A 27,763-nucleotide genomic window follows, 5' to 3' on the forward strand; every position below is an offset into this window, starting at 1 on the left:
ATCCACTTGGTAAAATAAATCCGCTTGGCATCTTTCTTGGCCTTAAGACAACAATTCTGATGGCTAAAGATCCAAACGGGACACAAAAAAAAAAAAAAAGAAGTGCAGCAAGTGTGTGCTGTTCTACTGCAGCACCTCAATTAGCTGAAAAGCAATGATAACAGACTGAGACAAGCAGGAACAAGGAAAATAAACACTTTACAAGAACTCTGGGGATTGAAGTTATACTTAATTTACAAAGTGGCCACTTTCAATCTAGTTGTGAAACTGAACTACAACTGCTGCTGTTTTGTAAAGGTTAGACTCTTTTTCATGATGACTTTATGTTGCTAGATAGTTGTACTATTGTTGACATTTTTCTGCTTGGTCCAAGCCTTTTGTAACACTGACTAATAAACTAACACACTCATGCGATACTTAGTATCCCTGCCTTTTGCATGTATAGCACAGAGTTTTCAGTTCTTATTAGCTGACAGAGTCAATGATAACAAAGGAAATAGTGTAGCATACAGTTTCCTGTATTACGACTACTTATCTGATTAAACTTAATGTTCTTGAACATCACAGTTCTCAGTATCTTTGACTGGCTGTAAGTAACCACCAGAAATTATGCCGATGTAGCTACTTTGTTTCTTTGAAAGTGGAACAAGAGACTAATGTTCAGCACTCTTAAAGGGCAGGAAGACTAACTGAGACACGACGAAGCACAAAAAGCACAGGTACTGTACTTCTACTTCTCTTAGATATTAATGAAGTATATGTTTTATGTCCTTGAATACTGTGTTTTACTTTGTTACTGTATTCCTCCTTCCCTCAGGTAAGCAGTAAATTCACACTCTATGTATGACTCCTGTATGGGCAAAAAGGTTTTTGTTGTAGGGTAATTTAAATACTTAAGATCACTGAGCTCCAGTTCAGCTATAAAATGATGATATCCCAATAATTGCATATTTCTTCTTGAAACACCATTGCTTTTAAATAAATGAGTTTCTAACTTGGCCTATTATCTTGTAACAATGTAATGTAAGGCAAAAGGAGCTATTAGTTGCAATAATCCTATAGTGTTACTTTTTATGTTACTGACATGTCTCATAATCCGGATTTCTGCTTTAAACTGTAAACATTTTGCATTATAATGCTTAATCTCCTTAACCAAACTCCTGCTGCAGGACAATGCAAACGATTTTTATTGTACTGCATTTATTGTAATGTTTCCTCTAGCTGATTACAAGCTTTGTTATATTCCAATTTCTTCCTCGTGCGTGTAACAAAGTAGAAATCCACCAGTACGCTACGTTTGGGGTTATGAATGTAACCTTTGTTTTCTTTCTTTCTGAGAGACGGGAGCATTGCATTTCATCTTCATTAAAGAAAACATAAACAGAACGTTATCATTACTTTCTCATTTAATTTTCTCTTTAGTTTATAAAAATGTGTCAAATTGTATTAAAACACAATACTTTTCTCAGGAATCATACAAAGCCACAGCAGAAATTGTATATACAGGCATCTGTCTTCACCCCTATCAAGACTTCAATTGTTTCTGGTGTTGCTCTCAACAGTTACTGTTTAATCAGCTGGAGAAACACCAAAGCTACTTTGAACTTTGCAGGTGTTATGAAGGTCAGTAATGGGTTGAAAGCCAAATTCAAATTTCTGATCAGTTCTGATTGAAATGAATTGAGCAAGAGCGCCTAAAAATGTTGCATGTCAAAGCTTTTGAATCACAATAAGAGTTTAAGAGTAAAGCAAGTCGTGCAACTTGCAACATTTAGTTGGAAAGGAGGTTTGGAAACTTTCTTTGTACCCCAGAGTTTCAGGAATATAAACTCAGCTTTTGCCCTATTCTTTCACAACCTGATGTCTTTGACAGATTATACACTGATCCCAGACCAATCGACTTACCATCACTGGGTTGTCTGAACCCAACATTAAATTAGGTTATGGTTAGGGGTCCTTTGGCCTTTAAAAAAACATATCTTTCAAAACAATGAGCTGGATTGTTTTAGATTGTAGTGAGACAATAAACCAAACTGGGAAATACAGCTTAAGTAACAAGACCCATGCATTTAAAGTTCAAAAATACTTTGCTCAGACAGGATACTACATCTCAGAAAAACATAACATTAGTAGCTGTTTTGTCTTTCACCCCAAAAACTAATCTAAAAATAATGCCACCCAGTGATCCTGTTACAAACTAATGTGTGGAATGTAGAGGAGGAGGAATGCATGCCTATTTTGTGCGTGCATCATCATAAAAGCACTTTGTCTGTCCTGTGACAAAACTTTAGGTTACCTGTATATTTTTTTCATGTTATTTTGAACAGGTAAGTAAGTTAAGGTAGAGGTTAGGTAAGTTAGGGACAACTAGTTATGTTAGGAATAGGTTTAGGTAGGATTAGGTTGATTGGATGGTTAAAATTAAGTATTGCATAAAAGGGTTAAGTTTCTGGTTGGAGTTAAGCAAAAACAAAATGGGGGGACAGACTGTTACAAAAATGTTCTGTTGATTCATGATGAATGTTTTGAGATTTCGCTATTCACAGAGAAGTCCATAACAAATCAGGCTGTGTATTACGCCATTCTTCTGATGAATTACCGTGTATATTTTGCACCATGATGTCCTGGAGATTCATTGGACTCCTTTTTGGAGGGTATAAAAAATTAAGTCCAGCAAACGTTCGTAATTGATTTTAGTATGAAGGCTTAGCTTGAGGTTTGGATTAAGTTGAACGTTAAGACAGGACTCCAGGAAACAAACATAAATCAAAGTAATGTCCTCTAAAGTGATGAAAACACGAGTTTGTGTGTGTGTTCGTGTGTGGGGGGGTGTTCCTCGCGCCCCACCTCCCTGTCCTCCATCCAATCAGAGCACAGAACGGCCACTCGGGCCTCGCGACCATGGAGCGGCAGCAGCAGCAGCGGGGAGCGGAGTGAGGAGACAGTGGGGGAGGGTCACGTGTGTACACACTGTAGAGCTCAGCAGCACTCCAGCAGTAGTAATGCCTGTAACGGTCGGCCCCCTTTCAGATCCAGCCTCGTCCGAAAAGTTGATAGATGCGAAGCGAAACAACTGAAATCCACTTAAACGTGTTTTTCCCCCTCCCGCTGTTTTACTTTTCACGAGCGCAAGTCTTTTTTTTCCATACCCAAATGAAACGACTGAGAAATGCCAGTGGAAATGCTACATCAAAACCCAATGCCTCCCTAGGGTTGTCACCGATCCAAGCCTATGCGTTTGTGGTGAGTTCTCTTCTCGTTTCCATTGTTTCATCTCGACAAATGCGAAAGGTATCGGTCTCTGGCTTTCACCTGAAAGTGGGAAGAAGTGAATTTGCACCGCTGGGGATGACTAGATGCGAGAGTGAGTAGTCGCAGTTGTGCCAACAAAGAAAGGGGGTGGAATAAATAATGGTAAAGTCGTGACAGCTATCCTCGCTTTCATCTGCCTGGTCAAGTGTAATGACACGGCGTGAAGAAAAATAAATAACGCCCCCTCCAACTCCATTAGCTGATCTTTTCTTAGCTTTGTTCAGCTCCAGAAGTTCCACAATTTCAGCGACGGGCTTGTATTTGGAAAACAACACCTGACGAGGAGGTTTCTCACGGGATCAGCTTTCTGAGGTGCAGGGGAGAAAAAAGTTGTATCATTTTGATCAAAAGGCCTCTCAGGTAATCTGCTCTTTATATGAATAATCATTTCCAATCTGTTGTTGATACCTTCTGTTGGGAGCTAAAACTAGTGGCTCTGTTAACTGTGAGGAATATGTATGTTATGACAAGCTGCAACATGAGCACAGCTTTGTTACCTAGGTCTGAATGCGCTCCCTTATATCCATGCCTACACATATACAGTCTTGTAGTGCTAAACCATTAAGATGCACACAAAAAATAATCTTAATTTTAATGAGGTTTTACACCCAACTTTGGGTTTGTTTTGACAGATCGTGTGTCTTTGCTTTACCTACCTACTTCAGTCCTTTTTTTTACTTCATCATTGCTTTTAGCAGATGCAGGAAGGTTATTACTGGTAATTACTATATTTTATCATTCATTTTGAAATGGGTGCCACTTCATTGCGAAGTAGCTCTAGCCACTAGTCAGTAGTGCTTGTCCCCCAAATGAAATGCTTCTTAAGACTCTGTCTTTGCACTTGTTGTCATCAACTTCATCCATGTGACCGGAGGGCAACTGGGCGTGTGTGGCTGTGGCTTAATGACAGTAAGCCTGCTTTGTGCTGACCATTGAACTCTTGACTTTGTTGAAGCCGTTGACAGTTCAGCAAGTTGCCGGAAAAGAAGCCCGGAAGTCTGCTGAGACTCAAACCGACCTATGTTTGACCCGACTCTGTTACACTAGAACTCAATAAGAGGAACTACTGTTTCCTCAAAGATAATCAGGTGATGTTTGACACCCCTTGTGAAGTAGATAATCCATTAAAGCATCAGTGATGCGCTCATTAATCAAGGGAGCAGATCTCTATCGTTTGCAGGAAAATGTGCAGTTTAAAAGCTTTCAGACTCAAGCTATTTTGCCTCCACTGTACAAAAACTGATAACAATTTGTACAATTTGTGCACAGAACCTTTCCCCAGGGCTTGAATTGGAATGCAATGAGTTACTTTGTAGATTTGTGGGTTATTAAAGAAACTTATGTGCTGTATTGTGTCACCTGTCACATCTGATATTGCTGCATAGCAACAATATCTGAGGCGAGTCTACTGGGGTGATGGCCAACCCTCAGAGTGTGGGTTATTTTGAATATAAAGATTGTACTTAATGTACCATTTTATATCAACGCTGTAGTTATACAATACATACATAACAATAAACCAATGTCCACATTAATAAATCAGTAGTGTAATCAGTAGTGTATACTGTGTAATAGTAGTATATGATGATAAGAATCATGAGCAAGCGTGATAAGAATAACGCTTGCTTTAATTTTAGATACTTGAAGCATATTTCTTTATATATTTTTAACAGTCTAAATACTTGGAAAACAAATAGTCCATGCAAAAACAATCTTCAGTGGTGTCCAATATATTCAAAGCCAATTTTCTAAACTGTTTATTTCTAATCAAATATTATGATTTCCGTCCCGTGGACAGCCGTTTGAAAAAGCCCCGGAAACACCCCTGCACAAAAGCGTGCAAAAACGAGTGGCGTAATCTTATTTTCTGGCTGTAGTACATTCTGCTGCTGCTGTGGTGCTGTAGACATGGCTACAGAATCATGTGACATCACTCGCAGCTTTCTGAGAAGGGCCTGTAAATTCCAGTAAGGATATACGAGGGGTGTGCGCCCAGTATGTCACACTGCTCCCATCAGGCGGTGATATCTGGCTTCAGAACGCTGAGACGTCAAGCACGTGGGCGTCACTGTTACACGATCGTGTTTGGTGGGGCCGAAGCATGCCGAAGCAGGGCTGCCCCCTCTGGGGATAATAAACTTAACCACTTTTGACATGGCGTAGTGCAAAAAGTTCAGACAAGGTTTAACCAAGTGTACAACTGCAGTCAAAGTCACATTCAAGAGTTTTCAGCTTAGGCTATAGAGCTCTCTCCTGGTTTGCATGCTTGTAGCAGTAGATGTAAATGAATGAATAGTTATATCTCCTGTTAGCACAGCTCATAATTAATGTAGCATAAAAGAAGGGAACCGTGATGGGCATGTTCTCTAAGGAACGGTCCTTGAAAGACTTTATTCAGCAACCGTATGAAAGGAAAATAAAGTGACAAGTTACCATTCTCCTTGGAAATTAATAAAAGATAATATGCATACTTCAATGACTGCATGAGCTTAGCCCTGACCACAACTGCTCTGACAGCGCTCGTGCCGTAATAACAGCTGGGTGTAGTGTCTCTCTCTGACCTTCACTCAACCCCAACAACGTCACCTCCAGCTGTAGCCTTGACAGGCTCCAAAATGGGCTAGAAAATGAAATGGCCCTCATTACACTGAATCAAAACAGACGTGGATCATGCAGCATGAAGCTGTTCTGCCTCCGAGTCAGGGGTGGACGTTTTCTTACACCCCGCTTGTTTTTCCCTCAGCTGAGTAGAAAACTAGTGATTTCATTATCATGGGCTGCTGGCAAAACACGCAGAGCTAAAGTGCACTGACTTTCACAACATGAGTGGTTGTTGCCTAGAGTGAATGAATGCTTATGGTAAACAGCGAGCAGTCCAAAAGGATTATACGAAAACATTCATTAGAATGTGGGATTTTCCAATTTTACATAGCAGGTCATTTAAAGATTCATCTTTGCAAAAATAATATTAATAATGCAACTCTGATATACTCTGCACTGCATTGGTTGTTTGTAAGATTGGATTGGTAATTAAGACAATGCATGTCTTTTGGTCATATTTTTTAATGCATAATATTGTCTGAGACAATCGGCAATGGTTGTTTTACTATGCATTTTCAGTGCGATCCCTCTAAAGCTTTGTTTATGGTCACAGCATTGGGTTTTGTGCACTCCACAAGTCTCCACAGCCTCACAACTATTTGACACCGGCATTTGAGGTGTGCAGTCGTCTTCTGCATACCAGGTGTCAGAGCTCAGAAAAAAACAAACAAAAATCAGCATCAATGCTGGAAAAAGTCAAAACAGGAAGCAAAGGAGTCACAGAGTTTTCTCCAGAAAGTCTCATTTTTTTCCAAGCTGTTGCAGTGTCTCTCTGTGTATATCATCTGTGACTTTCCGCACTGATATATCACTGAAATGGCGGTTAAGACCAACACGATTGTGAAATCGTGTCTCCAACATGGTCACGCCAATCGCACCACAATGGCAAAAAGGCTGTTACTGTTACCGTTGTCATTCACGAAGGCGATAACAGCAAGCATGAACGCTCCCGTTATTTTTCCTCTCACATGACGTACAGCCTTTTTCCTACTGTTCAAAAAGAATAGAAGCGAAGAGAAAATGTGGAGAAAAATATCAATACGCCAGCATTGCTTCCTCTCGCAATGCAATTATTGATATGCCGCTGTCAGATATCGATATTTTAATCAAATTACAGATTACAGATTCTGTAAGTGGATTTCCACAACAACAGCAGACAGCTCCTATTAACTCTGCTTTGGAGGGTTACAACAATACGGCTCCGATTCCCTATGGAGATTATTAATGGGGCTTTTTCTTCTGGAGTTGTTGAGCACCACTGCATCCTGAGTGACTTTGTGATTCCCACCATCTATGTGCCCGCAACAGGAAAGCACGACTTTGTCCTCATGGGGGTAGACTGTCCATAAGGTCACTAAATTTGTTCCTGAAAAGCAAACTAAGATCTGTTTTTGGCCCGATGAGCACTCCTTTGGATTGGAAGAGTGTCAGGGGAATAAACTGAGATGCGTATCAGGGATTTTCCTGAGGGTTTTTGGCATCCTACAGATGGTTTTAAGGGAAATGGAAAGAAAACTCACCAGCAGTGTTACAGAATTATACTTTTAACCTGTTTTCTTAACTTGGGATTCACGTTCTCAAGCATAATAGACTTTTTTTAATAAAATATTCCCAAATATAAGATAATTAGATAGAAATAAATTAGAAACCTACACAAAGTGCAAATGTTCGAGTCATACATACGAGAGAAAACAGTTGCCCTCTTTTTTTAACAACTCCTGCAGCTATCAGAAGCTGTAGAGTGAGCCAATGTGTTAATGACAGGGAGTTAGAAATGTCTGTATACAGCAGGTGCTAATTAACGAGGACTGCCAGCCACATTGCAGTGAGTCCTCTTTAATAATCACAAACTTCCCCTTAAGTCATTTTCTCTGTAAGTGATGAAAGGTTGTGGGAGGAAGTAAAGGGTGAATAAGCTTACTGTACTTCTTAGTATATGGAAGCATTGTGGTGGTGGTGGTGAGGGGGGTTTAGCACGAATCGATGAAAAGAGGAGCACTGGTTATAGTGTGCTTTTTTTCAAGGTCTGCTTTCGTCAATGAGTCACCAAGCTGCCGGTGTTTGAGAGCAGTGTTTACAAGTGGGCTGACCAGTGCTCCCGACTCGGTGAAGATTGCCCTCCTCCCGATCCACTTCTTGTCCGTCTCTGTGCTCCAGCCCCCACTACAGCCCCGTTGCAGCCAATTGGAGCAGCACAGAGGAGAGACTGAGTGTATCTGTGTGTGTGTGAGAGGCTTAAGGCCAAAACAGCCTCTCTGTAGTGGTGTTACGTAAGCACACAGAAGAATGTTTCTCCTTTACTGGCATCGTTACTCATTCCCTGAAAACAAAACTGCCTTCCTACACTTTGTTTCAGGGTGTTCTCGGGGAGAAAATTTCCCGAAAATTCTGCACAGATTAGCGGGCGTACTGTTTCCATGTAAAAATGTTATCGTCCCTTCCCAAAAGCAGTTTTGCATGTGGAAACATATCTGTCAATTTAGTTCTGAGGAAAGGAAATATTGTGGGACCTGAGTTACTTACTTTCGCTTATAATAATAATCTTCCTAAGAATTACCCCAATTAATTATGTAAGGAAACATCTAAATCATCCAGCCCCATCAGCTTCACTCCTAAATGTTCCTGACGTCTACGCTGTCTCCCCCTTTCCTTTGTTTTTTGACCTTGTCCTGAACTCCAACCTACACCTCGTCCTTCGCTGACCCTTCACCAAAGCCTGCTTCACATTTCACTCTTTATAAATCTACCCATCGCCGCCTGCCCAGCCCCCAGGCAGCTTGGCAGTAACTTTGAACGGAAGATAAATGCTTTTGACTGGGCACCAAAGCTGTCTGTGAAATGTTCTTCTTTATCACGCTGCGTGTGAATGAAAAATATAAGGGCAGCTCTGCACAGTCAGCGGCGCTCTTGCATGCAACTGTAGGAGGGAGAACGAGGAGGCCGAGGCAGAGCGAGGGAGAGACGCCAAGGTGTCAAACAAATGCAGTTTTGTATTCTTCCACCAGAACAAAGGCCTCATTTGCTCTGGCCAGTGAGGAGAAATGGTGGGTTTTTGAGGCTGAGCTAGCAAATCAAACATATTGTGAGGCGTTTGTATTCAGTCAGTCAGATGCAGTGAAGTGAAATTAACAGTGTTACCCGTGGCATAATAGGCGAGACGTGGTGGATGTGTTTTTGTGTCGTGGCCTTGCTTAAAAAACAAATCATTTTCATAAGATCAAGCAGAATAAACTCAGAGACCTTTTCATAAAAGCCATAAATATGACATAAAATAAAGATAGTTTTGGGTGATGTTAAAAATAAGTTTTAAAATGTTTTACAGTCATATATACTGCTGTATACGCATAGATGACAAATTAAAGGAAAAGCCTGAACTCACTGGCTCCGTTAAGCTGTTGAGCGTATTTCGTTGTGCACATTGTTTAGGTGCACTTGTTCCCTAAAGCCCAGTCCGCATATAAAGGGATTTACCTCTGACGGTTGCCTAGGTAATCCACTAATGTATTTAGTCATATGTCAACAGCTGTATCCTTTACTTCCACTGATTGTTGCTTCAGTCTCTCACCTAAAGGTGAGGTACATTTACCTCAATATTCGCCCCCTTTGTGTCACCAGTGGTTATTTTTCCCCACCGTCACCACAAGTTGCTGAATTCATTGACATGTTATGGTCACTGCTAGGCTCTTCCTATGTCTGTGCCCCTTAAGAGGGAAATCCCTTTGCAAGAGAAAATGCAGTGACTGTTTTTATCCTATAATGAAACATTTCTGTCACGATGGTCGTCATCAAAGCCCCTCTAAAAGAAAGTCTGGCGACTTGACTGTTATTTCGACTCATGTCTGGGTTGTTATTTTAAAGCCCTTATCTAAATGAATGGGGAAAAGAGAATGACTGTCACTTTAACGTAAAAATTAAATGTTTATAATCAGTCAGATCCCAGGAAGAAAAGGTTTTAAAAGCTTCTTCCTCTTGAAAGCTGTATGCATCACGAGTGAGAAGGAGTTACTGTTCTTCTTCTACTGTAACCCTTCTACTCCAACAGGATTGGCTAATATGTTTCCTGTTTAAGCTGTTAATTGGCTCACCACTTATGCCCTCATTGGTGGCCACCATCATTAGCATTTCAGAGGTCCTTCACTGTTCCCTGTGTGTCACTGGAGTCGTCTTTTTTCAGGATTACAATGCCCTGATTCAAAGGGCACAAGAAGCCACTTAATGATTTGCTCTGTTTGAAAATGATGGAGAGTTCAAATAGCAAACGTGCTATTCAGCTTTCTCTGGTAACTGTTCGATTGTTATTCGAAGCTCGCATTCAGTCCTAAACCGCTCTCTGATGACTCTACATAGTTGTGGTACATTTATGGCACGCTTTATCTTTATCTGTTCTAATTTGCACTGCACCGTGTTTGGATTTATTATTCAAAGGAATTCCAAACATTACTCTTTAACGGTTATTAACCTCAGACTTTGCGCGTTTGTCCTGTTTGTACAGTGGCAGTTGGCAAAAGGCGTGTAGGTGCATTACCTCCAGCTTCTGACAGTGGAAGCACGTGTTGCGAAATCAGTTTTACCCCGGTTCTTTTATTCGTCGAAACTTCCAGAGACGGCACCGGAACTCAGTAGTTATTTCACAAAACCTTTATTCATGTTTATTAATCTTCATTTAAGCATGCACTTCTAGAAGGGAAGACGAGGCCGATGTCCCTCTGCAAAATCTTCACCCCTTTGTTAGTTACAGCCAGCTTTATAGAGGCGACCCCATCATAAACCCCCCCCACGGTGTGCTGCAAACTCTGTGTCTATGTCTATGTGCACGAGCACGTGAATGCCTACATGTGCGCGTTCCTGTGTGTATTACCGTTCACAGTAATGCCGGTATAATGTTGGGCAATGATAAGCAGGGATGGGTATTGATAAGATTTTCACGATTCTGATTCCAGTTTCGATTCTGTTTAACGATTCGATTCTTTATCGATTCTCTTATCGATTCTTTTTAAAAAAAAAGGAGAACACTAAGGTCGATTAGCTTAGAACTTTGTTTTATATCTTCTCTTTGAACAAGATAGAAATTTAGGAGTAACATGGCCTTACAAACCCAACAGTGAGATCTTAAGAGATCCAGCCTATGGCTCTTCCATGGGGTGTCACAGGGTCCCCAGGAAAAAAAAATTGTAAAATAAATATTCTTCTGTAGCAATAACAAAGTATAACATAAATTATTCTGTAGCAATTACACAAGAATATCCAGTAATGTCCCTGCCTACAATTAAACACATTCACTTACCGAAAATCGGGGCATCTGCTGTGGCAAATAGGTGCAAACCTTTGACCACAAACTTAGTCACTGCTCGGTGACATTCGTCTATCCTGGCCTGAAAGGAGACGCTACCGGTAAACTGCAGCGAGAACTGCCAGCATCTGAGCCAGCCAGACTCTCTCTCTCTCATCATGGTCACCTAAATGCACAGTAATGGCAGGTTTTGTAATAAGGCAGATCGCGCTAACATAATATGCACTGTTAGTTGATTATTTACCTGCCGCATTAACGGGAGAGGACGTGCAAACGTTACCGCTGCTGCTGCGTTGAGATTCACGAGTCCGGAGCGGAATTAAAATTACGACATTCATTTCAGGTCATCGCGTGTTTTGTGAGCAAATGCTTTTGCATATTCGTAGTGTTTCCTCCCTTAAATGAAATATCTACTTTGCAAGTATTGCAAGTTGCCCTGTTGTCATCCGTTCTCGTAAAGTATAACCAAACTTTTGAGCGTTTGAGCCGCTTAGGCGCCGTGTTTCCTGCCAGGTAAATGATGCTCCGCAACGTGGTGACGTCATTCGGGGCGACTGGAATCGATGAGGGAATTGTTTGCAAAAATGGCAAACAATTCCAAGGAATTGAAACAGTGGGAACCGGTTCTCAACAAGAACCGGTTTTCGATACCCATCCCTAATGATAAGAAAATGAAATATCGCGATAGAATATGGCTAAAACACGCATGCGCAGTGCCTTTGTTTACATACGCACACGACGGCGACGCGGAATGAGAAGAGCGTTGAATGAAACGGATGAACCAGAACTGGTTTGTAAAAATGCTGCAACTTCAGTGGTGTGGAACTGGTTTAGCTTTCGTCCATCAGATATACAACAAAGCACTATTTTTGGTAGAGCATGCTAGCGGGCCGTCATTATTACCGTATTTTTTGGAAAATACGGCACAATCCTTTGATTTTTCTGAAAATCGACAGTGCCCCTTATAATCCCGTGTGCGTTATGTATGAATTCTGGTTGTGTTTACTGACCTCGAAACGATTTTATGTGGTACACGGCGCTCGAAAATCTGTCAAATGTTTCAGTACGACTTTGCTAAGCTATGAACCCGCACCGCTTGATGGATTGTCGGAGCATTACGGCTACCGTAGGATAGCGCCTCGCGGAGTGATACGTACTGTGCTTCAATATAATATTACCGTATTGTGTGTGTATAACCTCTTTTTAAGTTTTGTGGATATTTTACATGGTTATGCTGAGGATATGTCGGCCAATTTCCACTGGAAATGCCTTTTGGTTAAACTGTCAGCAAGGAATTTGCATTTGCACTGTTACGTTTTTATATAACTTTAATGCACTTAAAACAGCTGCTTGTTTAAGTGAAAATACATTGATGGGGGTTTTTTTCTGCACTAATAAAGCTGAGGAGTTGTAAAGTATTTTGTCTAGTGTCAATTATATCATCAGTTATATCGTTATTGCAAATTTTCAAATGTATATCGTGATAAATATTTTTGGTCATATCGCCCTGCTCTAGTGTGTTTGTGTGTGCACGTGAGCGAGTGTGCGTGTGGATGTGCGTGCGTGACAGTTAAAACACTGTGGGTGTAGGTGACCCCCTAGAGGTCATAAAACCCATCTCCCTTCCAGACCACAGTTATCCAGTTACAAATGTTGAGACCTTTCACAGTTCAACTGGGGGAGGGGTCTCCTACAATCTACTCCTAAGTTCATGACACAGTCAGGCCTTTATTACATTGAGGGCAGTGTCAGTGTCTCTACAATAATTCTACATTCTATGTTAACACATTTCTAAACTCTAAAATAAGCTAAACATTCCTACAAGTCCCCCTTTTTATCTGCCCTAAGGCAGATAAAACTACACTAAATCTTTCACCATAATGTTTTCATACTGTGACTCCCCATTTCCCAAAAGTGTCATCATGGTGTTGGCCTTTGTATCAGATTCTCCCACAGCACGATTGATGAGTCTTACAAGCAAAGCTCTGATACAAGGCACACAACAACACCCACAGGTCACTAATACTGCAATAAAAACAAACAAAGAAACCATAATTGACATAATGAAACCTTTCCATTGCCCAAAGACAGAGGTCATCCACGCTTCCAGCGGGTTATCCAATCCCGAATGCTCATGCATTGTGGTGGACAACGTTCTCAGACCTTCCAGAACTCGGGTCACAGAGCCGTCGGGAACTGTGTTATTTGGAATAAAAGTACAATACATATCCCCAAACATCGCGCAAACGCCCCCTTTTTCTCCCAACAACATATCTAACGCCATCCGATTTTGTACTGCCATTAAAGATGTTGGACTCAACTGTTCAGCAAGCCCTTGCATTTAATGACAGCACAGAGATCAAATGTATACGAGATTGTGGACCCTTTAACGTAGTCCAACTCTACACCGCCATAATAATCAAAACACTCATCTGATTTACCTGTTTCACTACGTTTGGTTCGCTTCACCGTGGCCTGTGATGTTGGAGTCGCTGGAATGGATTCAGGTCTGTCTCTGGGCAATTCACTTATAAGAAAAATCACAGTTACAATAACAACAGTCACACCTAACACTACAGTTTCTCTCCAATTCCCCCTCAACCAGCCTAGAGAAGTTGACATGAGTTAAATGTAGATGAAAGGCTCGTCTGTTTACATCTCTCCCTCGCAGAAGGCTTCTCTGCAGAGCATCAAATCTGCATGGCAAAGTGACACACTTTAGGTGATCTTCATCCTTGGGAAAAGTGCTGTCAACTATTTCCCAGTCTCCTAGTATTTGTGCCTCACACAGAATCACAATTCCATCGCTGGACTTCCTCTGCGCTGTCACTTTTGGAGCTTGGCACGCTCTCTCCATCCCTCGAGTTCTCACGACCAACACTGCTGAAGATTTTTAAGGCAGAGCACGTCGTACACCTTAGTTGTCTTCCTCAGCGTCAACATTGAATCTCTCATTTTATTTAAAATCTTGCTGTGGGAAGTCTCCTCTCGATCTCCTGGAAGCTCAGTAGCACAGCTCTCTGTGCGATGTCTGCTGTGATGAAGATGATCTCTGATCCTCCTGAAGCCTCTATCCTGGCCCCAGCTTCCATCTTGTGGACGATCCTCTCAGCCACTCCTTCTCGTCATGGCACCTCACGACATCTACAGATTAAAAAATAACACTCCTCTTGCCACATGGCTTTCACCATGTGTCAACTCCCCAATGAGACATGTACAAGAATGTTGCACATTCTCTCTAAAACAATCTCCAGGGTTTCCCACTTGGAGCAGCCATACTCCAACCTGTAACCCTGTGTAAAAACATTAATCAGCAGTTACATGTTAAGCTTGTTTAACTCCCAGCTCCACCTGGAGCCTGTATCCTGGAAGACAAAGTCTTAAAGTTAAAACAACTTCACATTTGCAACCAACTATAGATCATAAGAGTAATAAAGTATTCAGCATAAAAGACGAGTATCATGTGCAGGTTTTCTCCAATCATTAAATCACTGTTATTGCCATAATTTGCCCCAAATCATGAATCAACCCAATTTATTCCACAATTTAATCGGTGACTTTCCTTAAACAATGTCACTCCACTCATTTTATCACTATGAGCTCAATAGTGGCCAGCTAATCTGCTTAAAGAAAAGAAATTCACAAAGAGAAATCAGTGCACTGTTCAAAAAATAAAAATAAAATGAAAAATAACAGATAAAACTGAAAAACAAAAGTAAATAAAAATACAGAAGCCCGGTCTTAGGACTTGTTGCCGAATATACTTTCTCTTATAGGTGAGAAAACACCAAATCTAAAACTTGGTGCCATGGTAAAACCTTCCCCATACTTCAGAAACAAAAACAAAACAAAAACAAAAATCTGCTAGTTTCACTCATTTAAACTCTGGCTGCAGGATTCTGTTCACCCCTGCTATCATGTTCCCCAAAATAATACTAATTCAGTCGTCTATGTATCACTTCTCAACCCACTCAATAAACCAGACAGGATGATGGTAATAGTATTACCTACTTAAAATTGTGTTTGATCCTAATGAGCTTCATTACGTGTGTGTGTGTGTGTGTGTGTGTGTGTGTGTGTGTGTTAGTCGGGTTAATACATTTTCTATTTCTGTGTGTCCTTTTATGTACCTTCCCCCTTTTTTCTGAAACAAAACTCCGTTCACTCCAAATTTTGTTTCAGAAACATCTAAATGAAAAACTCTGTCATAGGCAGGCACAGCTAAACCCCAAATGCTTGCAGGTTACCATCGGCAACCACGCTGTGTGTTGTTAACCCCTTCTACAAATACCCTCTTTTAATGTGTGCCACTTTATGTATGATTTTGTGTTATCTCTAGTGCATATTATGTGCATGCGTGGTGTCACCTTTCTGTTTTTTCTAACAGTACTCTTGCATACCTCAGTGCTTGTCTTCCTCCCCCTTTTGTGGTGGTCTGGACACTGTCAATCCTCCACTTCCAGGCAGTCGTTTGTCTCCCCGGATGCTTTAACCCAATTTGGTTCCCCACACTAAAACAGCAGCCTCTGTCCTCCCCTGCTCCTTTCTCTCCGTTCTTCTCTCCCACTTTGCAGTCCAATGACAGTCAGTTCTCTTCAGCTTTGTCCCGTGTATCTCTTTGTCCCACTGTCTCTTTCATTGCCATCTCGCTCCAAACATGGCAAATGTCAAACTCAGACAGTCTTCTCAAAGGTCCTTCACACACAGTGAGGTTGCAGCTTGCTGGAAACGCATCTCCATTCATCCACTCAAGATGATGGATCTTCTCTTTCTGATGCCGTTTCCCATAGTGCTGCTGGACCTCTCTGCTCAGAACTCTGGTATTGTCTCTTGGACTTCTGTCCACTGTTGATGTTCATGCTCGTGCTTCTGGAACTGCACTCGGTGTCTTCAGGGAGAGATTAGCTTCCTTGGAGCTCGCTTGTTCAGGATGAGGACGGGAAGCTGCAAAACAATTCAGCCAAAAATTCTGGCTGGGTGTTTCTATTTTTTTTTCCTAATGATTTTAACCTATAATTTTCTTCCGACTGCTGCCCGTGGAGAATTGATCCAGGTCCGTTCCCCACCTGTAATCGACAGACTGAGAGACTTTCACTATTCACTGTGATTGCATATATTTTCATCACTCCTAAAGCAACACATCTCTACTTATTTTGTTTTGAACTCTACTGACTTTAAACCCCAAAAATGAAATTTTTATTTGGTCTTAACCGCAAACACAAAAATCTTCTTGATGTTGTTACTAATTATTTTCATCCACAACACTCCAAATTATGTTTTCTTTTGTGTCCAGCAGGGGAAGAAGGTGACCTGTAGTGTCACTGCTTCCCCCAGTTGGAGACAATTTCCCACTCACACTTCCACACTTTTTATTTTCTTTGTTTTCATCATTTTCTTTCTCTTTTTTTTTTTTACCCCATTGTTTTACACCCACACATTAACCTGTTAACTCACTCCTCCAACCTCATTTTCCTTTCATCCCAACAGCTCTCATGCAGTCCACAATCAAATTCTCCATTCATCCTTGAATACTTGATCACCTTTAAATGTCACTATTAGTTTTATCAATTTATTTATCATTACTTTAACGCTAATCCACTTTTTAATTTGCTTTATTCACTTTCATTTTCTCCTATTTGATCACTACGATTTCTTGACTATTATTATTTCACAGAAAATCAACTAATCTACTTTGTCTCCCTATTTGTCATCAAGGAATTCACACACACTCACAGGCTGGTCACTCGCCCCTCGATGCTGGCTCACACACACCTCATGCTTCTCACAGTCCCATACAAACTTTCTGCGAGACACTTCTGCTGATTCAGGACAACGCTCTGATCAGCACAAAGAGCGGGTGCCGTCCGCTCTTGTACACTTCACAAATTATTCAAACTGCGCTACGGACTCGATACCGCGGCTTCTCTTCCCCAAAAAATATAAAACCAAATTAAACCCCCCAATTGACTCCACAGCTTGCAACAATTCGTGACACAGCCTCCTGCCGTGATTTCTACACACCACAAACACACATTTTTAGACACAAATTATTTTTGTTACTTTAATTGACTCCCGTACTTCAGACGAGACGCTGACTCTAACGGCGCTTTCACACATACTACACAGTCCTCCTTCTGCATCAGGCACTGGTTCAACTCAGCTCGGAATCTAACCGGCGAAAGCAACCGATCCTGCTTTTATGCATACTTCAGACTGTGACAGGGACCTCTCCCCGACTTAGTTATTTACAGAGCCACGAATCCCCAGGTTACCACCCTGGATCTCCTGCCCTCACAGGTCTTCCCCCCGCGTCCAAGGGGAAGTGGGGTAACCAAACCCGTGACACACACAGCCCTCAGCTGGCGACGAGGCCTTAAACCCCGCTTTCTAACTAATAGTAACACAAGTTTCCTGCTTTAACGCACGAGGACGGACACCGCCACTTTTTCCTAATATCTAAGACGGATGAAACACCGATTCTACTAATCCGTAACAAACGTCTCCTGCTTTAACGCACTGAGATTTTCTTACGGGGCGCTAAACATCAACTTGGAGTTCTTATCAAAAGTCTCTTGCTTTAACGCACTGAGACGGACGCTAGCCGCCTTTTTTTTCTACTGAGTGAATTTACACTGCGATACGTTCAACTTAGCGAACAGATAATTTAGGCTTTAAACAATATGCACGGTTCGAAAATAAACAGGTCGTGCTTACCTTTTAATCATGTGAGCTAGCTCTCTGTTCGCCTCGTTTCACGATCTCAGCTCTGCCAATTCCTCTCTGGGCCTCGAGCGAATCCCGGGTTTCACGGCACCAAAACTGTTGCGAAATCAGTTTTACCCCGGTTCTTTTATTCGTCGAAACTTCCAGAGACGGCACCGGAACTCAGTAGTTATTTCACAAAACCTTTATTCATCTTTATTAATCTTCATTTAAGCATGCACTTCTAGAAGGGAAGACGAGGCCGATGTCCCTCTGCAAAATCTTCACCCCTTTGTTAGTTACAGCCAGCTTTATAGAGGCGACCCCGTCATAAAACCCCCCCACGGTGTGCTGCAAACTCTGTGTCTATGTGCACGAGCACGTGAATGCCTACATGTGCGCGTTCCTGTGTGTATGTGTGTGCACGTGAGTGAGTGTGCGTGTGGATGTGCGTGCGTGACAGTTAAAACACTGTGGGTGTAGGTGACCCCCTAGAGGTCATAAAACCCATCTCCCTTCCAGACCACAGTTATCCAGTTACAAATGTTGAGACCTTTCACAGTTCAACTGGGGGAGGGGTCTCCTACAATCTACTCCTAAGTTCATGACACAGTCAGGCCTTTATTACATTGAGGGCAGTGTCAGTGTCTCTACAATAATTCTACATTCTATGTTAACACATTTCTAAACTCTAAAATAAGCTAAACATTCCTACACACGTGACGAGGGAAATTCATATATGTTAAACAAACAAAAAGAAAACAAAAGCCACACAAACTTTAGGATGTTGGGAACTTCATGGTTTTTGAGAAGAATGGTAAACTAATCCTTATAGCAAAGCTTAAGAGTTTAATGAATCTGCCAGGAATTCTATGTTATTTGTACCTTAATCATACACATATCTCATTAATTACTAATTCGTTTCTCCTTGACTCTGTCCACAGTCGACCTGTTGAGAGTGCTTGATCCGTGTCAGAGCCCAGCGATGTGGATCTGCATGGTTTACAATGAGACGGACACCAGCGTGGACTTCCGGCTCTGCCGGGACTTTGGCCTCATCCTGTCAATCCTCTCCCTCATCTACCTCCTGGTGTGTTTCCCACTGGGCCTGTGCTACAATGTGCTGCTGGTCGTGGTCAACCTCTCAAACAAGGTGTCCATGACCATGCCTGATGTCTATTTTGTCAACATGGCCATTGCGGGTCTCGTGCTCAACTTGGTGGCGCCCGTGGAGCTGCTGAGCTCCACCTTCACCCGCTGGCATGTGTGGGAGTATAACAATGAGGTTTACATCACCCTACTCATCCTCTTCAACATCTCATCTCTGGTTATCATGTATTCCACCACGCTGCTCAGTCTGGACTACTACATAGAGCGCGCGCTGCCTCGCACGTACATGTCGAGTGTGTATAACACCAAACACGTGTGCGGGTTTATCTGGGGCGGCGCAGTGCTCACGAGCTTCTCCTCGCTGCTCTTCTATGTGTGCAACCACATCTCCACCAAGATGGTCGAATGCTCCAAAATGCAGAACAAGGAGGCAGCGGACTCGATCATGATGTTCATCGGCTACGTGGTGCCCGCCCTGGCTGTGCTTTATGCTTTTGTGCTCATTCTGCGCATCAGGAAGGAATCTACACCATTGGATCAGGACTCTGCTCGCTTGGACCCTTCCATACACAGGTTGCTGCTAGCTTCAGTCTGTGTGCAGTTCGTACTGTGGACTCCGTACTACATGACTCTTTTAGTACATACTGTAGTTGTTGCACCAGGATACATTAGCAGTGCACGTTACTTACCTATCTATTATTTCTTGAGATGCGTATCTAAACTGTTGGCTTTCTCCAGCAGCTTTGCAATGCCTCTTATGTACAGGCAGATGAACAAAAACTTCTCCAACAAGCTCCAGCGGCTGCTCAGGAGGCTGCATTGCAGAGACCAGTCCTGCCCTCGTGAACGCTCAACAGTGCAGCAAGTGGTGACGTGAGATCCCCCGCCCCCCTTGCTTGCATTTTCCATTTCTCGGCCTAGCCAGCACTTATCTCCCCTCTATAGCGCCAGTATCTGACGGGGATCTCTCACAACCCCGGACTGTTTTGAGAGCGACGTAGCTAACTCTGGAATTTCCTGTCACCTTCCCGGATTTTAATCTGTTCTATCTAGGTCTGCAATGATGGGACAATGCAAACAAAAACCACTAAGTGCTGGTTTTTTTTCTTTGTTTGTTTATTTTTAATACATTTCTCCACCAAGAAACTCAGGCTTCTAGTTTAAGGGTAGTAAATTGGGAACAATCATCCAATAACTACCGAGGACAGTTTCACAACAAAAAAATCCAGTTTTTCCGCGTCCTCCTTTGGGAGTGGGTGTGGTTTTTGTGCCTACATTTCACCTCTAACACACAAGCAGATCCAATAAGCTATAAAAATTTAATTATCAAATGCAGCCAAGTTACTTAGTTTTTTAACAGAACCCTCTCCACCCCTGCAATGATGGTGGCTGGTATACCCATAAGCAACCACCACTAATGAACGGTGTGCGTGCCAGTGGAAATCACTGTTTACCGCCCTCAAACTATAAGCCTCAGCCATTTCTTTTTTTTTATTTGAACTCAGTTTTCCTTCTGCTTTAATTTGTTTTGATTATCAGATTAAATAATCTTCACATGTTGAAGCTGGAGTACAATATTAAGTGTGTCTTGGATGCACACCAGTACTACCCTGTGGCTAGAACTAAGTACTGATATTAAGATATGTTCCCATTTTAATTTCAAAGATTGTATTCTGAAGTTTTGATCCACTCAAACATACAAAGAGATTATTTTTACATCTGTCAAGCTCCACTATATATATATACAGACACACACACATCTACACCACTTTGAAATCACACAGAACTAAATGGAACACTCACGTAAAGCTTGTATTCAGGGTTCAGACATAACCGGTATACCTCGTGTGATCTCTGCTGATTATAACCTTACCTGATAACCACAAACAGTTTGAAATCCACTCATTAAGCTGAGCTGACAGCCAGTGTTCTGTTAACTTTTGATCTATTTCTGCAGGAATTATACACCCAGAGCCTCACTTAGGGTCAGTGAACCCCCACACAGGGTCACAGAGAGAGCCCTGAGGGGTTGTCATGCACAGGCCACAAGACTCATGACTGGCTGTGAAGTTTTTGCACACTAACAGTATCAAAAACCTTCTTAAACATATGAAAAGCCCACTTGATAAGCACCTAGAAGCAGTGTGTACAATACAGAAGAGTTTGAACTTTAATGCTGCTCACATGCACATTATTATCAAAGCTGCTTTGCTTCCTTGCCTGCCATGGTAAACGGTGAACAGAACAATCTGATGGCGATGAATCCCAGCCATCAGAACTAAAAAGACGTTCTAGCATTCGGTCTGCTGCTTCACTGCATTAGTTTGCATATTGAATTAAAGGGCCAGTTTGTTAATCAGCCTGTGAAATGATACACCAGCAAGGTGGGGCGTCCACTCGAAGTTAAATGGAGACGGGCGCGCTCTGATATGAATCGTATGTTTGTATTCAGTTTTAATTTACACCTTCAAGCACACATTAACTCTGTTAATGACCCAAAGCTGAGCTGAAATGTTTGAAGTATTTGGGCGAGTGCGCGTTTGCTGTAAAATGTGAAGGAATGCCAGATGTACTAACAGGTTTGACCCTTTTTTTCTGTCAAGATTATAACAAAGTCACATACACACTCTCTCTATTTTTCCAAGTATTTCATGCGCTGCCCTCGTTACATGCATATGGATTCGGTCAGTGGGAAATAGTATTCACCTAAAACGCATAATGTGCTGCCCCACAAAATCCTTGAATGGATGGTTTTTGGCACAGTTAATCATTATTTGGCCTGAGTTCAGTGTCCTAATGTGAACTGAGCATTTAGGAATGAAGAGCAAACACTGGACTGAATTTCTAAAAGTCCTTTTTTTTTGTTAAACGTAGCATAGAAATTTTATTTTCTATGCTACGTTTTGTAATTATAAGTTCATTCCTCCAAAAAACATACTTAAATTGAACTTATGCAGTTCATGTGATATACTACCAACTGCATGTAAGTGTTATGAAAAGATATCCAAACAGAGGGCGCTCATAATTAATCTTTTTTAGCATAAGTCCTGAAGCTGCACCAAACGACACTAAGAGAATGACAATCATGTAGAGATTCCAGTAGCTAAATAACTGCACTGTTTTGCTTCAAAACACCATCGAGTTTTTCTGAATTGCTTGAAGATGATGTGTGCATGTGCTGCCTAACTTTGCCTGATCAGTTTTCTTTAACCACTGCTGCAATTTCATCCATTAGTCTGTTTTTTTAAAAATGTTTTTTAACTATCCAACCCCAATCCCTTGGCAGAATTAATGATCAGCGGTCACTACATGGAGTGATTGCGTGATGTTCACAACTAGAAACTAAAGCGTGATCAAAGCTCGAATCACACCTAACTCAGATGGCTGCTCGTGTCTGAGAATGGTTTATTATTTCAGAGGCGGCCAAAACCTCACGTCGGCGCAAAGAAACAGCCCTAAGAGTTCTTGTATGTTGAACGAGTACAGATACATTTTAGTTATTTGAACAACCAAACCTCAAACATCCAGATGAATCCACATTCAGATGTTATGCTTTTGTGACTGTGTATACAAGTGTATATGTATAGTACAAAATGATTTGTATATATTGTATGTAAAAGTCTTGCAGGAGGACACCGTGCTCTTTGAAAAAATACAGTATTATTTTCTGAGAGATATATTTAGATTCTGTAAGTACTCTACTGTCAGCTGAGTCAAAGACTGATTAAACAATAAACTAAAATGGATATAACCGCTCCTTCCTGTCTCAGTGAAATCTTACCATTCGTGTGGTCATGTGAACAATGTTTCTGTTTGTCAGATGTTTGTATTATTTTTAAATAGTGAACATGTTTGTGTTTTGAATCCATAGATCTGAGCTTACGTGGATGTTGGCTAAGTTAAAGTCATATTGAGATGTTGGTTATTGGTGGACTGGTGGTGCATATGCATGTGAGCTGTTCATTAGTGACACTAATCTCAGTAGTACCCCTGATTAGATGATGGGATGAGTGAATCAGCTCTGATGTAGGCATTTATATACTCACTGGCCACTTTATTAATTACACTTGTACCACCACAATCTGCCTTCATTCTTGACAGTAAAGATTCAACGAGATGTTTTCATGTTGTTTATGTCACATTTTTAACCTACCATCTTAATGTTACAGCAAAGATAGAGGCTCGTCTTATTTTCGTGAGCCTGTGTAAAAGCCTCAGTGCACTTTTATAGCTGACCGAGACTGACACCTGGGGTGGTCTTCTCCTGTAGCCCATTATGTGGGACAACATGTTGTGCATTCAGATTCATTTTTTTTTGCCTTCCTGTCTGGATAGCTTGTTTTTTTTTTTCCAGACCAGTTTCTATAAACCCGAGAGATGTTTTTACTGGAAAATCCCAGTAAATCAGCAATTTTTTTAAATACTCAGACCAACAATCGCATGTCCAAAGTCACCTTTCTTCTCCATTCGGATGCTCAGTGTGGACTTCAGCAGGTTGTTTTCACCACTTCCACATACCTTAATGCACTGAGTTGCTGTCATATGATTGGCTGATTATTGGTTGATACTTGCAGTAACAGTTGAACATGTGCATCCAGATGAAGCGGCTGGTGAGTGTAAAGGAGAATGCTTAAATACTACACATTTTAATGATGAAGGCTGCATAGAGTGAAAAGCATTGTTTTTTGTTTTCTTTTTTAAGGAAGACTGAGTGCATGTCTGCAACTTAATCCCACAGACCTTTATCAGATCTGGGAGGGGACTGTGAAAGTTGTGTAGGTTGTTCCGTATTTCTAAGCTGCAGTGAAAGCGATTGTGAACAATGCCACAGCTCCCCTCCTGCTTACCACATGGCTAACACCACATCGTTTGTGGAGGGACCCTTTAACCAGGACACACAGGCTGGGGAAAATAGCAGCATTCCCAACATTCTGTGGGTCTGACAGTCCGAGGCTGCTGCTATTCTCTGTCACAAAACAATGTTGTGTAGGCATCTAATAACAATGCCCTACACACTAGAGCTGCGCCTCTGTCTGCAAGTAAGAGCTAGAAGTGTGTAAGTTAGCAGGATCACACTATAAACACCCAACTTTTCAGTTAAATCTGAACAGGCTGAAGTAATCAGTTATGATGTTCATATTACAGTTAGGAAGCAGTTACACTGTATTGCACAACAGTGTGTGGATTAATAATACCTGAGAGACCAAAATATAGAGGCAAACATAAGATCTCCAGTGGGAAGAGGAGGGGGTCTTGAATTATGTGCACTGCATCTGGAAATGATATGATAATGAAGTGAAAAAAACATGGTTGTCATGGCTGCTGTTTCCATCTCTGAGTATTGAACTTTCTCGGAGCTTTTTAACTCAAAAAGCACAAACCATCACTCATCAGTTACTGAGTTTGTCAGTTGTTTGTCACTCTTAAAGAGCAGGAAACTCGTCATGCATGCAGGGATTATTATTCATATGTGTTGTTGTCATCGAGCTGATTACAAAGGGGTAATTGGACATGTTTACAAGCCCACATGATTATGTCCAAAGAAACATACAAACCGCACACAACCCAAACAACTACCCTCAAGGAACTGTGCAGCAACATGTTGCACTTGATACCAACTCCCCCAGGCCTGCAGGTGCATTAAGGAAAGCATATAGAACATATTTTCCAATAATGTCAAACGACTTTTTTTGCCATATACTGTAAAGTTACACATACACATTATCTGGTATGGATTATCTGCTTGGAATAAAAGCAAAGCGTGAAGTGTGAAGTGTGTCAGGTTACAAGTTTCACACTTTCGTCCTTATTTTGCTAAGTGCACCAGGAAAAGCTCTTAAGTGTACCAGCATGTGTCTGGAAATGGAGTAATGCTGACATAGCACAGATTTCGTAATGTGCTACATTAGTCTTAATGTTGTTTTTCTCCTTTAAAGGTTCAGCCTGACCAGAAGTATGAGGGTCGGCTTCGGTCTTACACACAGTATCAGAGACCACCTATGAAGATGGAGAATTTGGCTTGCGGTTTGAAATGTTTTATCTGGCACTCATCCATATTTCACACACAAACCTTAACCCACCGCTGTTTTTTTCTTAATGTGGATGAAAACTGGGCTATATAATGTAAAGGCAGGAGCAAGACCAAACAGGTTACAGTTCTCACGCAGGTATCTCACGCTGGGATCAGAAAAAGGGGAAGAAGTGGCGTCAAATCCTGAATTCCTAGAGCAACCAAGCCACAAGAAAGAAAGAGCAAAAGTGTCTGACTGCAGGCAGGAAAACCCTCCACATGATAGTAAAAGAATAAGAATTAATACATTAAATAGGGCAAAGGAAGTGAAAAGGCAGGAGCACAGCAAAAAGATAGCAGTTGTACAAAAAAAACAAATCTAAAGACTGCAATTTATCAAGAACATGGTGAACATGTTCTTGATAAATGGCAGAATAACAGGGCTACGGTTCCTTTCACATGGTGGAAGGTCTGGCCTTGACACGTTTGAAATCTCCCACCATAATAAATTCAGAACAGACCAGAAAGCTTCAGGAAGGAACCTTCATGTTCAGCCCATCGCATCACTTCAGCTCTGGGGAAACATGTGCACCAGGGCAGATGCTTTGAATTCAACCCACCCTTCCTCCATTGCCAAACCTGTTCTTTTTTGCTTCTCATCTCCAGAAACGAAAAAAATAAATAAAAAAAAATAGACTAACAATAAAAATCCCAGCATCAGCTAAATATCAAACATAGGCCTGGAAGCAGTGCAGAGGAGCTGGACTCAGGCAGGATGTTCCATTCAGAGTTTGTGGTTGTGGCTGTGGGAGATGCTGAATAGAGCCAGCAGCACATCAGACCGGTAAGTGGAGGCAGATGAGGGTGCTGTACCCTCCCTCCGCCAGACCTCCCACTTTCACTCCCCCAACCACAAGCAGTTAAACCCCAAAACTTCCCATTAACACTGCTTGTACTGATAGTATTGCTTCCATATTTAGCCTAGTTCTTAAAGAGGAGTTATAACAATAGTATGTTTTGTAGTTATGACAGAATTTTATGGCTCAATTTTTTAAAAATGAGACCAAAAGAAATGTTTGATTCATCGTGCATTTATCCATCAGTTTCATCAGTTGACCTGCTGTGTATTTTTAGAATAAAAAAAATCAACATCTGACCTGCTTTAATACTTTGAAACACTCAGACACTTTCATAAATCATCGTAAACACCAAAGAAGACTTTTACCGGATTCCTGTAACCCACTGCTCATCCCACTCCAACATCAATCACTGTTAATGCCAGTGGGCCATCCAGTGGACATAAGCATGAACTGCAACCTTTATGACAACATTGAGCATATACTGTAAGTCCAGTTGAAACGCCTCAAGACAGAAATATATATTTGAAGCACAGTATAGAAATTCTATGTTATGCAGATCATGAAAAAGGCAAAAACGGGTATAATGATTTGTTTTTTATCTGTATAATAAAGAGCAAAATATGGAAAACAGAGATTTCCTGCAGGATTTTTAAGTGAGTTTTAATGTCTCGCTCAATATCTTTTCAGCCATGCAAGATCTTGCTGGATGCTAGGCAACAAAAAACCTTATCCAGATGAGGCCCAGACTTTATTTAACCTTTAGCCTGATTTGTTTCTCAGAAGTGCTTCATACTGTAGAGAAATCCAACAATCAGTCAGTGCCCCACCTTTTCTTTTTCAGCTTTTTATCACGCTTTGGTGGGGAATGGCATATGTGAGGTATTTGTTCTCTACTAAAACAAATACAACTAAGTGTGCTTCAGCAGTCATCATGAATTTGGTTTTGTTGACTTGCACATTTGACCACTACATCCCTGCTTTCCCCTTATCTGTGTGAAGTCATGCAGACTGAATAACTCAGATTTCGGGTAGCTGGGGAAAAAACAATCACACCAATCTGGCTGACTGCATGACCTCTCGGACTTGCTGCTCTCGTCTTTCTTCGTGTGTGCTGCTGCGCTGACCTTCTACCACAGCTAAAATCCTCTTTTATGTAACCCACAGAAACGGCTCTCTGTTGTCCATTCTCCTGTCAAAACCCCAAAGTTGTTTGCACCAGCAGGGCTTCCAGCTGCTGTATTGACCCTGTCTGCTCCCTCAGACTGCTACTGTTGCTCTGCTGTACCATATCCTCACTGCCAAAACACAGCTCCTTGACGACATGAAGCTCTGCGACATATTGCTGTTGCATGCTGCTGTTGTCCCTTAAAAGTCCCTTCAATAATACTGCTATGTCTTTTACATTATTAAAACACAGTAAAGATTGTAATGCTTTATGTGAGCAACTCCACACACAAAATATTAAGTTTTAATCCTGTGCTGGGGGAACAAGGTTCACATGTTTCCCTTTTTTTCCTTTCTAAAGGGAACCTTTTATGCTTTTCTTCATCTTCTGCCAAATATAAATTCACAGTGGTGGATGCTGATATTTAATATGTCCAAGGTTTTGAGCTAATTCCTCGGGTTTCGGCCTGTTTGATTTTGTTTGTTTGTTTGGTTTTTGTCTAATCCTGTCATCACATTATTTACGAGAAAGAAAATCATTCAACATCATTAGGTATTGTTTTTGTGTTGGCTGCAGTTTCTTCAATTCTAACATTTATTTTTGTTTTTCTGTCCAAACTTCAAGCCCAGACGCCTCTGAGTGCGTTGACCTTCCCTGTCTTTAAATTCACTACCTCCACAGGCTTTTTGTTGTTGCTCACATCTTTTTTTTTA

At 41.4% G+C, this 27,763-nt stretch overlaps 1 protein-coding gene across 2 annotated transcripts; it reads left to right on the plus strand.

Annotated features, from left to right (window-relative positions):
* Nucleotides 1-1,370: 1,370 nt before the first annotated feature.
* On the plus strand, nt 1,371-23,132 carry gpr146 (G protein-coupled receptor 146). Of its 2 annotated transcripts, none has more exons than XM_084925534.1 (2): nt 1,371-3,672; nt 18,850-23,132. In XM_084925534.1, exon 2 carries the CDS (start codon nt 18,891-18,893, stop codon nt 19,890-19,892), a length of 1,002 nt encoding a protein of 333 aa, XP_084781660.1. In that variant the 5' UTR covers nt 1,371-3,672; nt 18,850-18,890; the 3' UTR covers nt 19,893-23,132. The 2 variants fall into 2 exon arrangements, with proteins under 2 accessions (XP_084781660.1, XP_084781661.1); XM_084925535.1 differs by having other exon boundaries at nt 1,372-3,243.
* Nucleotides 23,133-27,763: the final 4,631 nt, after the last annotated feature.

This window comes from Perissodus microlepis, chromosome 4, assembly GCF_051167445.1.
Source record: "Perissodus microlepis isolate ML-2025 ecotype Zambia chromosome 4, ASM5116744v1, whole genome shotgun sequence".
Lineage (NCBI taxonomy): Eukaryota > Metazoa > Chordata > Actinopteri > Cichliformes > Cichlidae > Perissodus > Perissodus microlepis.

Coding starts and splice junctions, on each gene's coding strand:
- gpr146 (XM_084925534.1), top strand. CDS start 18,891: ATGTGGATCTGCATGGTTTACAATGAGACGGACACCAGCGTGGACTTC.